The sequence below is a fragment of the Tauraco erythrolophus genome, chromosome Z, assembly GCF_009769465.1.
Source record: "Tauraco erythrolophus isolate bTauEry1 chromosome Z, bTauEry1.pri, whole genome shotgun sequence".
Taxonomy (NCBI): domain Eukaryota; kingdom Metazoa; phylum Chordata; class Aves; order Musophagiformes; family Musophagidae; genus Tauraco; species Tauraco erythrolophus.
The window spans coordinates 13787949-13802970 of record NC_141496.1 but is presented as its reverse complement, the minus strand read 5'-3'; the positions used below and the strand labels follow the sequence as shown (position 1 = coordinate 13802970).

General features: G+C 47.4%; 1 protein-coding gene across 1 annotated transcript in view; it reads left to right on the top strand.

Moving 5' to 3' along the window:
* The first annotated feature begins 3158 nt into the window (after positions 1–3158).
* NPR3 (natriuretic peptide receptor 3) overlaps positions 3159–15022 on the top strand; it is a 44641-nt gene continuing 32777 nt past the window's right edge. Inside the window, exons 1-3 of the mRNA XM_086629417.1 lie at positions 3159–3864; positions 8655–8777; positions 13702–13868. Coding sequence (XP_086485543.1) covers positions 3159–3864; positions 8655–8777; positions 13702–13868 — 996 coding nt within the window. The remainder of the gene's footprint in view (positions 3865–8654; positions 8778–13701; positions 13869–15022) is intronic.

Below are 15022 nucleotides of genomic sequence, written 5' to 3'. Positions count from 1 at the left end.
TAAAAAAGAGAACAGATTTATTGAAAAATAAGGAAAGAACTTGAAAGTCTGAAGGGCAGGATATATTTGCAGTACAGAGAACATTAAAATATTTCATCTTTTCCACCTCTAGGGGGGACTATGTTTTCAGAGAACCTGCCTGGGAACAATTTTCTTAATCTGTAGCAGACTGCTCAGACTGTTGCTAATGCTAGCTGGAGCGAGTCAAGTGATCCTTGATTTGTGTATGAATTATTTCTGGGGGGAAAATAGCCTGTGTCTGAAACGACCTTAGTCCTAAAGGGCCAGTCTGAAATCTCTGCTCCTGCTGCAGTCCACGGGCATTCTGCCTGCTACCGATTCACAAGTGCAGGATTTGTTCCTATTAAAAAGCATTTGTGTAGCTGAAAAAAAAATAACGTGTGTGGAGAAACATTGAATTTAGAGCTATGGAAAATACTGTAAGTGAACTATATGATGAGGTGGATTAAGTGACATTTTGAGTTGGGATTAATGAGTAAATTCTCATGCATAACTTCCTGGCTCAGAAAAATAAATCAATCACAGGCTGGGATTCTTTGTTATCAAATTGCTTAGGGTGAACGGGAACAACTGAAATGTTCATGACACTTTGGGCCCACAGAGACACTGCGACTCCCTTAAGGATGAATGCAATTGCTCAGGTGAGTAAGGACCACACACTGTGGGCCAAATCTTTTTCTGAAAGCATCAAAATTGGTCTTGACGCTACTACTGCTACACAGTACTGGCTAGATGCCTTTTATTTCTTCTTCCCCTCATGATGGCCCTGCTTCTCCCACTCTTATTCATTCTCAGCTGTACTTTACCTCACAAGGAGCAGCCAGTGTGAAGGGATGGCAGCCTTGTGATTTATGGGCTTACTATCTCTTCTGTTGTGTTTACACAGCTCACACTCAAATAAAACAGCTAGGAGAGTATGGAGCTCACACATAAAATGAAAAAGATATTCTGGTGGGGGAAGGAGGGAATCAAGAGAGATCCGTCCAGATTTCGGTGTTGTAAACACATCTGTAGGGTCACCATAAAGCAGTGACTACAAAGGTCAGCATTTCAAAACGTGTCTTAAGAAAATGTTTTTGCAAGCTTTGTGGTGAAGATGGCTGGCCTGTTGTATATTGTAACATTCTGCTTAATCTCCGCTATGTTATACGGAGTCATTTACAACAAAAAATGCCTGACATAACTTACAGTACAGGAACATACAAAACCAGCTTCACCAGGGTGGGTGTTTATGTAATTTTCAAGAACACTCTGAAGTTCGATTCAGTAATCAAATAAAACTACGTGAGAGGCACATTTCTCACAGACGCTACCCATCTTTGAATTTCTGAGCTTCTTTATTTTACCAAGCCCCATTAGATAAATGCTCCCGAAAGAAAGATTTTTTTGATGATTATTTCTGTACATCCTGTACATCCAGGGAAGGTGTCCCTGCCCATGGCAGGGGCCATGGAACTAGATGATCTTTAAGGTCCCTTCCAACCCAAACCATTCTATGATTCTATGTTATCTGCTGTTTTCATTCCCCTTTGGTTGTAATTGCGCAAGTGCTCGCAGCTTGCTTTTCTTTTTAATCGAGGCATCTTAAAGGTGAGCAGATGGGTCACCCCAGGAGCCCAGGTTTCCCATTCATAGACTGCACAGTGAAGGCAGCAACAAAAGTAAGTTTACACATACTGCCCTGACAACGACCTCTGTGCGAAACTAAACAAACCTCCTCTGTAAAGCCAGGAGCCAGTTCACTCACCTTTTAATGCAAAGCTGGCACTCTGAGTAACCATAAAATATCAAACCGCGCAGACTTGCTCTGGGTTTGAGGAGGTGTGCTGATATGGGGCACAGAAAACTCCACAGAGAACCATCCTTTAGCATTTCGCTGTCAAAAAGCAATCAGGTATTCCAAAGCCTCTTTCACAAAACATTGTGCACACTTCACATTGACTTTATTATTTATTCCAGAACGGGAGTGTCCATTTTAAACGGACACTAACAAAATCTTAAGCATAGCAGCTTTACGGCCAGTAAGTACAGATGAACAGAGATGCATTTAACATGCTGTGACCAGGCAGTGTTGTCAAGATAAAGCAAAAAGTTACTTTCCTTTCTTTTTCTCAATAAAATAACCTCAAAACAGGATTGACTCCTTCACTGGGGAAAGCTCTGCTGCTCAGGGCATGAAATTGTGTCTCTGAGACACAGAGCATGGGAAGTGACAGGAAAATGCATCGGGGCCCTCTTGGCATGGGGGTCTCAGAAAGGCCCCAGAGGGATATGGGCAGGGGTCAGGGATCCAATGCCAGATTCCCTATAGGGTTATGCCGTCCCTGCGCACGGGCACCTTTCTGGGTGAGGAGACGGGAGTCGGGCAGCCCTGCTCGTACCCCGCCGCAGCACCCCTGAGAGTCCTGCCTGCATCCCCCAGCGCTGATGCTGCAACCCCCCCCTTCGCCAAATCCCCCCGCCCCGCTGAGCGCCGACCCCCGAGCCCTCGCGGGTGCTCAAATGCTTCTCCTACGCAGTGACGCGCAGCTTAACCGGGCTGAGGCAACGCGTTAAAAAAAATGAAAGCGCGACGGGATCCTTTACCCCCCGGCCCCGACTGCGGGGACTCGCTCGGCAGGGAGGGCAGCCGCCGAGCAGGAAGGTACATGTATATATACGTACGTAAGTGTTCTATAGGTGGCACGGACACCCCCCGCCGCGCGGTTTCGGCGGGAGCGGAGCGCGGGCGCGGGGGGGCCGCCGGAGGGGGCGGGCGGGGCGGGCGGGCGCGGCCGGGCCGGCTCCTCCCTGCGCACAAACCCGGCCGCGCCGCGCCGGGCGTGCGGAGAGCGGCTGCCGCTCCCGCGCTACTTAAGGCGGGAGGGTGCAGCGCGGCAGCCCCGCGGGGGGATCCGGCGGGGGGGGCGGGCGGGGGGAAAGGCAAGAATTGATAATAATAATAATAATAATCTAAGCTATAAGAAACCAAGAAAAGCAGAGCCGAGATGCTCCGTCCGTGACCCGAAGGCTGGGGCAGGTTGTGAATTCGCCAAACACCTGAGAAATAAAGCACGACCGAACAATTTCGAGGCGGGCGGGGAAAGGGGGGGCGAAAAGTTTGCCGGAGCTCGGGCGTCTCGGGGGGGGCGGGCGCGATGCCGCCCTGGCTGCTCGGCAGCCTCTGCTGCGTGCTGGCAGCGCGGGCGGCGCTGGGCGGCGGCCCCGCGGGCGCGGAGGAGGCGGCGGAGGAGAAGCTGATCCGGGTGCTGGTGCTGCTGCCGCAGGACGACGCCTACCTCTTCTCGCTGGGGCGGGTGCGGCCGGCCATCGAGTACGCGGTGCGGAGCCTGCGGGAGAGCGGCGCCGGCTTGCCGCCCGGCTACGCCTTCCAGCTCACCTACGAGGACTCGGCGTGCGGCAACCGCGCCCTCTTCAGCCTGGTGGACATGGTGGCCCTGCAGCGCCGCCGCCCCGACCTCCTGCTCGGGCCCGTCTGCGAGTACGCGGCGGCGCCGGTGGCGCGGCTGGCGGCGCACTGGGACGTGCCCATGCTGTCGGCGGGCGCGCTGGCCGCCGGCTTCGGCGCCAAGGGCGGCGAGTACTCCCACCTCACCCGCGTCGCCCCCGCCTACGCCAAGATGGGCGAGATGCTGCTGGCCCTCTTCCGCCACCACCAGTGGAGCCGGGCCACGCTGCTCTACAGCGACAGCAACCCCGAGCGCAGCTGCTACTTCGCCATGGAGGGCGTCCATGTGGTCTTCCAGGAGGAGGCCTTCCACATGGCTGTGCACAGCTTCGACGAGAGCAGCCGCCACCTCGACCTCGACGACGTCGTCCGCGCCCTCCAGACCGGCGAGAGGGGTGAGTGGCAGCGGAGTGCCCGGCTGAGCTCCTCGGCAGCACTCGGTGGCAGCCGGGGTCAGGGACGGGGCGCTGGGGCAGTGGGAGCACCAAAGAGGGAAGGTCCTGTGGGAGCGGGGAGTCACGTCATGTTCCCACCCGCGAGGAAGCTCGCTGCAGTGCTGTGCTGGCATCCCTGAGCTGGGCACCCCCTGATGGATGGGGACCGGCTGCCCTGAGCACAAGCTGTGCCCACAGAAGTTCATTAGAGCTTTGCCTCCCGTGGCGGGGAGGGAGGCTCGGGCTCAGAGACCATGCTAGGAGAGTTTTGTGGCATAGTAAGAAATCAGCTTTCTGCCGGCAGTCTGGGTTACCTAAAATTGCCCGCATCTGTGGAGCAGCAAATCTGTTCCTTATTCTCTTGAGATTTTTGAAGTGACTCTCTGTAAGTTCAAAGTCTAAGCAAAGATGTTTTCTTCCCACCCTGCTGTGTCTTGCCGCAGGGATCCTTTTCCCTGCTCCTGCCGTTGGAAGCCCCGTCGAGTACTTCATAAATAACAAATGCATTTAGGGGAGTCGGTCATTTCAGGGGATGTGTGGATGTGAAACCTGTAAGTGCGTGCAGTAATATTGCCACCAACTGTTAGCAAAACACTGTGGAGATAAATGGCTTGTAAAACATCTTGGAAAGTCACTGGATGAGCTGGCTTTGCAGCATGAGGTAGTAAAACGCTCAAAGTGCTTTAGGACATGCAAATTCATAGTTGGGTGTTTTGAAGTGAGATCTCATGGAGCAATGAGCGGATACATGGGTTTATCAAACAGGCGTTTTCTGTTAGGGGGCTTTTACCAGCCACAGGCTTCTCCAGTAAATTATTGCCAAAAAAACAGAAAAGGTGTATTCCAGGAGCGGATTACAGCATCAAGTTAAAGAAAGTCCTTAGCTGTTTTCCGGAAGAGACATAGATGTACAAAGTGCTTTGTGCAGTTTTTACATCCCTGTAGATGTTAAATAGAATGTTAAAATAGGATCAAAATTGGGCTGATAAAGATCATGCCGTGCGTGACCGGCACAACTGGTGTTCCGGTGCCACAGGCTGCGGACAGAGCAGCCTTGCGCTGCTGATGTCGTTACGCTGCCGCAGATGGCTAACGTGTGTGATAACTGGAGATCTAATAGCATACGGCTCTTTAATTCTCTCTTCACCGAAGCAGGTGCTTAAAATAGAGCTTTCCTAGTAAGTACCATTCGGGGAAGTGAACTGAACGGAAAGAAAGAAACGTGCAAGTGCTAGAGGAAACCGCAACGTGGGAAAAGATGCTTTTCTTTTGAATCAGCCTAACTTCTGCGTGTTTGGCTTTCCTGAAACTAAGAGCATGCCAGCACGCTTACGGCAGGAAGAGACAAGCGTGTGCCCTTAGCCAAAGGGAGCTGTGGCTGAGCCGTGGGAACGTGACTGATGGCTGAAGGCAAACCCAGCTCTTCAGACCGCACTGACAGTCCGGCAGGAGAGGCTTGCTTTCAGCCTGGGCTTAAACGCTTTGCTGAGCTGAGACTTTGGATCTCGCACCATTGTGTAACTTGCAAATGACCGAACAAAAGCAGTCCTCTGTCTTACTTCTTTCCCCTCCTTGTACCCTGTGGCATCCCCTCCCTCCGTCTCACCTTTTTGTTTGTCCTCTGGCTCATGCCACTACTGCAAAATGCAGCAAGTGGGGCCCTTCAGCTTCCACTTATGCCTTTCTGACTTTAAAGACTGACCGCAGGACTGGCCTGGCATGTTTCTCTGGGCCTGAGGGATGGTCCTGCTGCTCATGGCATCTTTGAGATGGTCACGGTATTTTAAAAGTCATATATCATGTGAAGTATGCACCATGTGCCTTAGATGAGGTCTTCATTTTTCCTGAGGACTCCTTGGAGGTCCCCTCCACAGAGCAGCAGGGCTGATGGGAAACAGGGCACTGTCCAAAGCACTGTCTAGAAACATTTTTGATTCCTTGGTTCTCTCACCGGCTTTTAAGTGCTCCTGTGTCACGCCAACCTCGACACATTCCTGTACTCTGGTTCTGCACCTTCTCTGTTTCCAGAGATTGCTGCTGGTGGTGGTCCCACCTGAGTGGTTAGGCTTCCTTGACCTGCTCTGAATGGGAGTGGGCTTTCAAGCAGATCAGAGTATGTGCTCGAAACTCTTTCAGGACTGAGAAAGAAGCTGCCCCATCAGCTGGCCCATGGGGACCTGGGACAGAGGCTGGCCCCATGGGTTAGGTTGCCACTGGCTGGGGTTTGCACTGAGCTCTTGGGGGTCTGGGAGGCAGGGGCACACCCAGCCACACACCCTTGTTTGCCAGCGGCTGCCTGTTCAGTCCCTGGAGACACTTCACAGGACACAAGTCCTCAAGGCACAACAAGATCATGATGAAAAATATGATGATAAAAGTAGTCTGTAGTGAACTTTGTTAGTAGTTCGAGCTCCCTCGTAGACTCAGTTCACCAGGCTGCAGACTCAGTGCTGTAGGCTGAGGTTTACAATAATGGCCACAAACCCAGGACTGTGCTTAAACACATTCTGCATAAGCACGTAGTCCGAGGCATGTGCATAGCAAAGGGAATGCTTACTCCTTTAGCTGGAATAAAACGCTTCAGTATTTGCAGGATGAGTCAATAATCCTAGTCAATAAATTCAGAATATTAGTATTAGAATTACTGTGGTCTGCGTGTATTATACTGGAGGGAGAACATTTTGTATGCGTTTGCACATACAGATTTGTATGTACACAATAGTAAGGTACAGATGCAGATTAAATACATGCAATTTACATTTTGGTACAGATGCAGATTAAATACACACAATTTACATTTTTGGAAGATTGCAAGAGACAGGACCATAGCTTGTTTGCTTCAAAATTTTGAAGTATGTTGTTATCTTTTCTCTCCTGCTGGGTTAAAAACCACATCCAAATAGCTAATATTACTTCCCTTACATTCCTTTAGAGGCTTACAAAATGCAATTTAATGTATTTTAAAGTAGGTTTTTTTCCCCCCGCTTCTTTTTTTTATTCCTCCTGCTCAAGGTCTTTTACTAGTGTTGTGGGAATCTCTTTGATTCCATCTACAGATTACCATTTTATGATAGATGTGAATTATAAAGGCGAGATCAAGGGAGAGTTGGGAGGGCAGCAAGGAAACATTTCAAAAGGAAATCTCTCACCTATACTGAAATTAGGAACAGTGAAACAAATTCATTCCTGATGTGCATCTGGAAGAGATTTGATCCAAATTTTATTGTAAGAAAATTTTTTTCCTTCTCTTTTCCTTCGTGCTAATATACTTCACAATGGTCATGAAATATGCCTTGCTCTGTTGCTCTGGAAATTATTATATTACTCTGCTATAATCAGTAGGACAGAGCTATGCATGGTATAACTCTCCTGAAGCGCGGGGATGTACCGAACATGACTCACCCCAGCAGCGCATCTGGAGCTGCGTGCCTGTGATGGCATCCAACCAGAAAAGCAAAGGGAGAAGATTCATTGTGTGCGAAAAGACTTGGCCTGTTTGGCCTCTTCATTTCTTATAATAGCAAACACTTCTACCCAGAAAAGCCGAATGTGGTTTTGATTCAGTTTTATTGTTGGGGTGAAAATGTTTGCGTACATTATTGTAGCTTTTGAGCCCTGCCATGCGTGACGGCGTTCTTGGAAACGCGCATGCAGTTGGTTTTGAATCATCATCCCAACAGGATCTCTTAGGACTTTGCTGTAGGATATAGTCCCGCAGCATGCACTGGTGTGATACTTTACTGCTCTCTCTGATGTCAGTAGCTTCATGCCCATAGTCTTGTGAACGTATATAAAAATTTGCAGTATAATGTGCTCAGTGTGGGAGGTGTCTCCCTGTTGCTGCAGGCCTCGCCTGAGTTCCCTCTTTCCCTTTGGAGAGGGAAGGGATTAGCAAGGGAAGCAGGTTGGGGAAGAGAACTCTAAGCCACAGTTGTCACAGTGTGGATGACGGTGCCCACATGGAGCACGCCTGTGGGCTCGAAGGTCCTGTTGTAGCAGCAGAGCCTCTGCTTAGCTCTTAGTCCACGATAAATGAGGCTCTAGTGTTTAATCTTGTAACCACCTTTGATGTTCATGCTCAGAAGGTGGCACTTGCCTTTCCCATTTCTGAATATTAAGTGTCCCATCAGTGGTCATTGCTTAGGCTTATTGCATACTCTCTGGAGAGAAAGTCACGTCCTGAAGAAAGTCATTCCACTGTCGCTAGATAGCTGCAGAGATGCTGCTTTATGTTAACTGTAGAGGGACAACAAATTCTAGAGCAGATACCTAAATTTTAGGTAGCTGAGGTGTAAGCGAGATGAATCTACACCGAACTGTTCAATGGAATGGAAATTAAAATGGTAATTTTGTTGTATCATGTTAATTCTTCTTCTTCAGATTGTCTTACGTCCTTAGTAGTAACAACAGAGGCTTATGGTTGCAATCGACTCTACAAATATATGCAGTTGAAGAAATTTGAAGCCAGAACTTACCACATGTTGCAGGGGCAAAAAAACTTAAATCACACACAGGCTCTATTTAATGGTTTTTAGAGGAGACGAGGCAGTAGGAGGCCTCTCTGTGTTTGGTACCTGCCTTCTGCCAGCTGTTCGGGAAATCAGCTTTGTTTGCCATCTGCGTTGTCGTGTTCGTTGCAACACCGGGAGGACAGCTGGGGTCAGTGTCTTTGGCAGTGTTCATGCTTGACAGGCTGTTCCCTGGAGTTCTTGAACTGCTTCTTATCTGTGTTTTCCATTTTCTTCCACCAGTTGTAATCATGTGTGCCAGCGGTGACACAATCCGGAACATCATGTTGGCTGCTCATCGGCAAGGAATGACCAACGGGGATTACGCTTTCTTCAATATTGAACTCTTCAACAGCTCATCATATGGTAATGTTTTTCCTGCCCAAGTATGTTGCAAAGTCTTCTGTAAGCCCGATAATATTTTTAGATTTATTAGCCTCAAAATACACTGCGCTGAGTCCCAGAATACACCACTGTCTCTCCCTGTTGTTGCAGTTACACTCCACTTGGACTACGGTATTGCAGGGAAAGATCTTGTGGCTATAGTTGCTGCTGGGTGGATCACAAGAATCCAAATACTCTATAGGCGTTACTTATTTAGTTAACTTAGGGGAAGCAGCACCAGACGGAGACGTTGGTTATAGGAGCCAGGTGTGAGTACTCCGTGCTGCAATGTGTGTGCCCAGCTCTCACTCTCTTGCACCATCCCCAGCCTTGTGACTGCCACGTCTCAGGCCAGGGGTCTTCCTGGCTGCCTGGTGGCCGGCCGTCTGTGCAGGTGGCTGGAAGGAGGCACTAGCAATGGCCGGGGCAGTGGGCAGCTGCTGGGCCTGGGTCTCCAGAAGTCATCTCTGCGTTGGAGGATCCACATGTCTAATTTGTTGCAGGTTTTGATCAGAAACTGCATCTGCAGAAATGCTCAGCAGTGTGGTGTTGAAGGGAAAGCACTGGGTGGGACATGGACAGTTCAAATGCACTAGAACAGGGTAGATAAAAGTGGCTGATTCCACCCCTAAATAAAAAGGGTGAGATTTGTCAAATTAAAACATGACTTTAAAATGTAAATTAAATATATTTTCTTTTTTTTTTACACATACCTACATTCAGTTACATTTGATATTATGGCAGCACGTGGCAGGGAGTAAACCTGCTCGTAGGGACCAAACCTGCTCTCAGGTACAGCTGTCTTGGTTAAATTCAGAGTAATACTGGAGCAACGTGTTTGCTGAGTTTCAAACGACATCAGATGCTTGAAGATGAGGCAAGTTCATGCCTCGGAACTAGGTTTTGTTAAAGTGTCAATGCGACTTTGGAAAGGAGCAGCATCTTTTCCCCCTGCAGGCTGCCTTAACTAATCCACTACAGCAACAGATTCATTTCACATTGAAAACCAAATGGGAATTGAGAAAGATGCAAAACTTGGGTTTTTTTCTTTCTTTCAAGCCTCAGAAATCTGACTGACAGGAACAACTGAATTCATAAAAGGATGATGTGTTTTGTTTGATAAATCAGTTAATTGTAAGTTAAATTTTTTGCCTAAACTTTTTGTTACTCGTCTACCATCTCTGAGATTATTTCACAGCAAACAGTACTGTTTGTTGGAAAGCTCTATAGTGAATGTCTGTGGCTGTCTAGATTCAGAGATACAGATATGTTCTCTATGCGTTCTGTTAACGCATGTAACAGAAGTACAAATACTGTTACATGCGTTATCTAGGTTAGCTACAGAAGTGCCAAGTTTTGCCAGATAATGAGGAAATAAATAACTGAAAGATAAAGTTGCAGAATAGGATCAAAGCCGATGGTTTGAATCAAGGTTTTCTTTTTGTTGAGTTGAATTTGGAGTGATTTTATCCCTTGTGGCATAAACAGAACTATTTGACATTGCAGCCTTAATCAGGACTGGAGCAAAAAGCCGAAGGTCTGCCCACATCAGCCATCCAAAAACTCTATAAAGTTTTAGCCCTTCTGTAGACCATGGGAGCTTTGCAGGCTTCACTTCTCTAGAAACCACTGATCAAATAACCCCTCTGGCTGCCAGCGATGGCTCGTTACCACTGCAGGACTGCTGCATTTCATCTCACAGAGTAGAAATGCATCAGAAGTGATTCATCTGGCCATAGGTACAAGTCTGTGGGTGAGCTGGGCTGCCTTTGGAGTTACAGGAGAAAAACAGGCACCCCTGAACAGCGATTCACCTCACCATAGGTGTCTGCAGAGGCTGAGATTAATCTCCCCCTGCAACTGATGGTTTCCTTGCCTTGGCTGAAATGAGCTCAGGGTGACTACCTGGGAAGTACTGAAGCTGACTGGGACAGATGGTACCCAAAGTTCTCCTTGAGCGGAGGTTGCTCATGTAAGAGCAGCATCTGCAGGAGGTGGACTGCTGTGTTTTGTCATGGTTTTGCTTCCCAGGATGGTGTTTGCTAGGAGGTAACAAGTGGTTGCAGGAGGCAGTGTTGCCATCCCCAGGCTCAGAGCCCTGCCCCAGCAGGGACCCTGGTGTCACAGTTCATGTGGAGTGGGTGTCCCCAGTGATGCAGCCCCCGGTAGACGGCACTTTGTTCAGCCATGTACAGGACAGTGCTGTGCCATTCTGGCTTGAGACCTCCACACAAGGTGATGGGGTGATACCTGTTTGCCCCACGGTCGTGTGGGAGTCTCTGGAGAATCCTCCTTTGCATCACAGGTGGTGCAGTCTTCTTGTAGCCTGTCCAAGGGATTAGTGAAAACTCTTTTCTGATATAGTGTTGTTAGAATGTGGCATTTCCTGCCATTTTCTAGGTAATAATTATTTTAAACTATTTTCTGCTTCTTTGTGGGTGTGTTTCCCATGAAGAGTAAAATGACTGTGCATCAGAAGTTGACTTCTGTGAAGATGGTCATCTGGATGGTCATGTGCAAAGCAAGTGTAAAAGAGAAATGTAGAGAAATTCCCCCAAAATTCCTTGTTCCCAGTGCCTGGAGAAAATAGTGTGGGTGCAATTGGTAAATTGGCATGTCGCCTTTAAGTTCAGATGACCATATTGCAGTTTGTTGTTGCCCTCTGTTCTGAATATTTTTAATTTTTCAGAGGAACAGGCATATTAAATGCCAAGGCTGCAATAATTGCACATAAGTACTGTGGCAACACAACCTCCCACGAAATAATCCATGAAGGAATTTAAATATGTAAATTATTCTAGGAACGCTGTTGTGCAAGTGTACCTTCCCAGCTCCCAGTGTCAGGATCTTATAAATAAGTAGGTATAGTGTCCAGGATGGAAACTTACTCACATTTGACCGGCATTATAATTTTTTTCGTATATAATCTCTTTTTAGCCATATCCATTTGCAAATGGACGCAAAGCTATAGCAAAGCCCTTCATGCTGTATTTTCTGCCATACTTCTTGAATACCGCCCCTGTGAAAAGCAGGTACCCATCTGGGGCAGAGGCTTTTCAGCTTCGAGGCTCTGGCAGGGCTTGTGTCCTCTTGCAGGGAAGCTAGCAAGACAGGCTAGCTTACAATTGCCAGATGTGCATTTCGTTCTTTTCTAAACTGGTTAACAAGGGCAGGGTGTAGGCGTTGTAGGGAAGAGTGCTACCTCTGAGGGCAAAATTAGACGGTGGGATGTTAGTTGCTCTCTAGTGTTTGCATCAGGTCTGATGAACAGGGTCCTGGTGTAAGTAATTTTGACCAGTTGAACTTTGTGTTGGGAAAGGAATCCCTAAACTATGGCAGACATATCTAGGGCTTCTTCCTAAGAGAATGAAATAACTGCCCCCCCCAAAAAAAAAGAGGAAAAAAAATTAAGCGTTAGCAAGGTTCATGGTGTTTATAAAGATTGCAGTCCCAGCTGGTACTGTGGTAAATAAGAAAGGTGGAAAAGAAAGGTAAAAGGGCTGAGGTAGTCCTGTGCCTACTGACCCGTGCTGGGAGTGACGGGAGCTGCCCTGCAGCCAAAAGTAGCACAAGGAAAGACTTGTCCTCAGGAGAAGTGCAGGTCCTTTGTTCCTTCCCCTGTGCTCCGCAAGGAAGCAGAGCAATTCTCCAGTTACTTTTATTGTCAGAAAAAAGAGGGAAAAAACCTCCCAGGATACTGGGAGGACAAAGTGTAGGCTCTGTCAGGTCACCTGCTGTGGGAGACGGGGGTGGTCTGTCCATGAATTTGCTCTTGCAGGCATGCGATGCAGCTGGTAGTGCTGTGCGAGGAACACCTGTGGGTTTGATGTCTGGACTCCATCCCCGTTAGCATCTCCACTGCTAAAATGCTTGCCTTCTCTCGGCCCAGGTGTCACCATGGTCCTCAACCTGAGAAAAGCAGCCACATCCTCTCTCATCTCGGGGTCCCATGTGGGAGCTTAAGTGCTAGTCTTCATCTTGGCGCCTTTAGCCGTGGTCGATTTTGTTGTTTTGTTCGAAAAATAAAATGACTGTCTATCTTTAATGATTTGTAAGCATTTAAAGGCACACTGCTTAGGGCTACCACTGTTCCCTCTAGGTCTCTTTTATCATTTATGTAGAATGGACAATGTGAACCTTTCCACTGATCTCGTGAATCTTTGGATCAGGCTCTCAGGACCTGCTAGGGTCAGGCTCTGTTAGGCAGAAGGACTCCTCTGCTAATTAACAGCCAGTCAGCTCTCCTGCTTTTTAAAAATCTGATTGCTTTTCTGGTGGTCTGAGTTAAATTGTTCCTTTGCTGTGACGCAAAACACATGTACATACAGCACAGGCACAGGATTGCATTTTATTTCTAAGTGTTTTTTTTCCACTGAGACCAGGGCTGGTCTGGCAGCCACCGCACACATGGTTCTCTCCTTGACCGCAGTGGGAGAGCTGTGGGAGAAGTAGCTGCACCATCTGCCTCCCATTCGGGGTGACGATCATACTATTGACTTTACTGGTGCCTTTCTGACTGTCCAAGAGTGTCGCTGGTGGAGTGACGTGTAACAAAAACTTTATGGTCGGATCCTCCTTCATTTGTTCTAACTTAAATATCTCTGTGTTTGAGATCTGGCGCATGATTTTTGCTCTGAGATGTCTTCTCACGCTTAGGCTTCATCCTATCCTTTCAAAATAAGCAAGCACAGCATGGCAGTAAAGTTGTCCTTCTGTTTGCACATTTAGTTCCCACTAGCCGTTCCTCCCTGCCCGGTTTCCTGCATGTCCTGGAACAGGTTCAGTTCTCCCTTGTAGTCTGCCATCTCCCCAAGGTGCAGGAGAAGAGACTTTTGGGTAGAAAAAGGAAGGTAATCCTGTAATGATATCTAATTTGGCATTGGAAATACGCTTCTTTTCCCCTTAGGAAATGGCTCTTGGAGAAGAGGAGACAAACATGACCTTGAAGCCAAGAAGGCGTACTCGTACCTCCAAACCGTCACTCTGCTGAGGACCGTGAAGCCTGAGTTTGAGAAGTTTTCTCTGGAGGTGAAAAGTTCTGTTCAGAAGCAAGGTCTACACGAGGACGACTACGTAAGTACTTGACGACATGCTTCAGGTCTTAGCATCTTCAAAAACACGCTCCTAATTAAAACGAAAGTAGCGGTGAGCCCTTCTCAGGACAGAATCACCTTGGTTCAGTTTTAAAAGCCCACTGTTGCTTATATAATCTCTTTTCTTTTTTTTTTTTTTTTTTGCGTGTGGATAATGCAAATAGCAGCAAGAATAGGCATGGTCTATGTGTGCTGGCTATGTGCACCACCATCCCTGACCAGTCGTCCTGTGCTTGTCCCCTTGTTCCAGCAGGAAGGCTGGGGAAAGTCAGATTGCTAGATCTCTCTGCCTCTCTCTCAATGGTCACTTGCCTTTTTTTTACAGGCAAAAAATTAAATTCTTCAGTTTTGTTCTCTCTCAATACCGTTTTTTTTGGTAGAATCATATCTCAGGAAGTTAACACTCTGTATTACATCTGATGAAGCTTTTCTTGATGCAGATGAGAAAAGTGGTCTTATTTCCTAACTAAGCATATTTAGGTGGTTGCTGTTGTTTATTTTGAACTATCTAAAATATCTCTGTAGTCCTTGTGAGTTGTTTTAAACCTAGGGGAGTGCCACTGTCCCCCAGAGATGGAGATGGGAAAGTACGTATTTTTCTAATCTCTGAAAGTGTAGGAGGATGATGAGTCTGAAAATTGCATTTGGGCTACTACAAAACTAGTTCGTTAGGGATTTTCATAGAAAAGCGTTCTGTGAAAGCAAGAATTTGTATCACATACCTATAGGGATTTCTGCATGCTGATACAAGTATTTCCTGGACAGTCAGCACTCCGCCTCCCAGACAGTCAGCCTTCCCCATGATGGAGAGTAAACTTTTCAAATATACTTAAAAAGAAAAGTGGCTTGAAGAGTGTTTGGTCAGTCTTTAGCTGTAGAAAACGAGAGCTGCAATACAAACAATTCCGTAGGAAAAGTGACTATCAAGAAGAATTTAAATCTCATGGAGTTAAGAGCATAAGACAAAACTACTCTCGTTATGATAAATGCCTACAACTAGAGGAATAATGAACCCATAAAGACAGAAGGAATTTAGGCTTCATGGACTAAGGCGGTATATTATGTTGTTTTTCAAGCAAATTGAAATGTTGCTGTGAAGTGCGCTCTGTGAAATTAAGATGCTGCTGCAAGGGT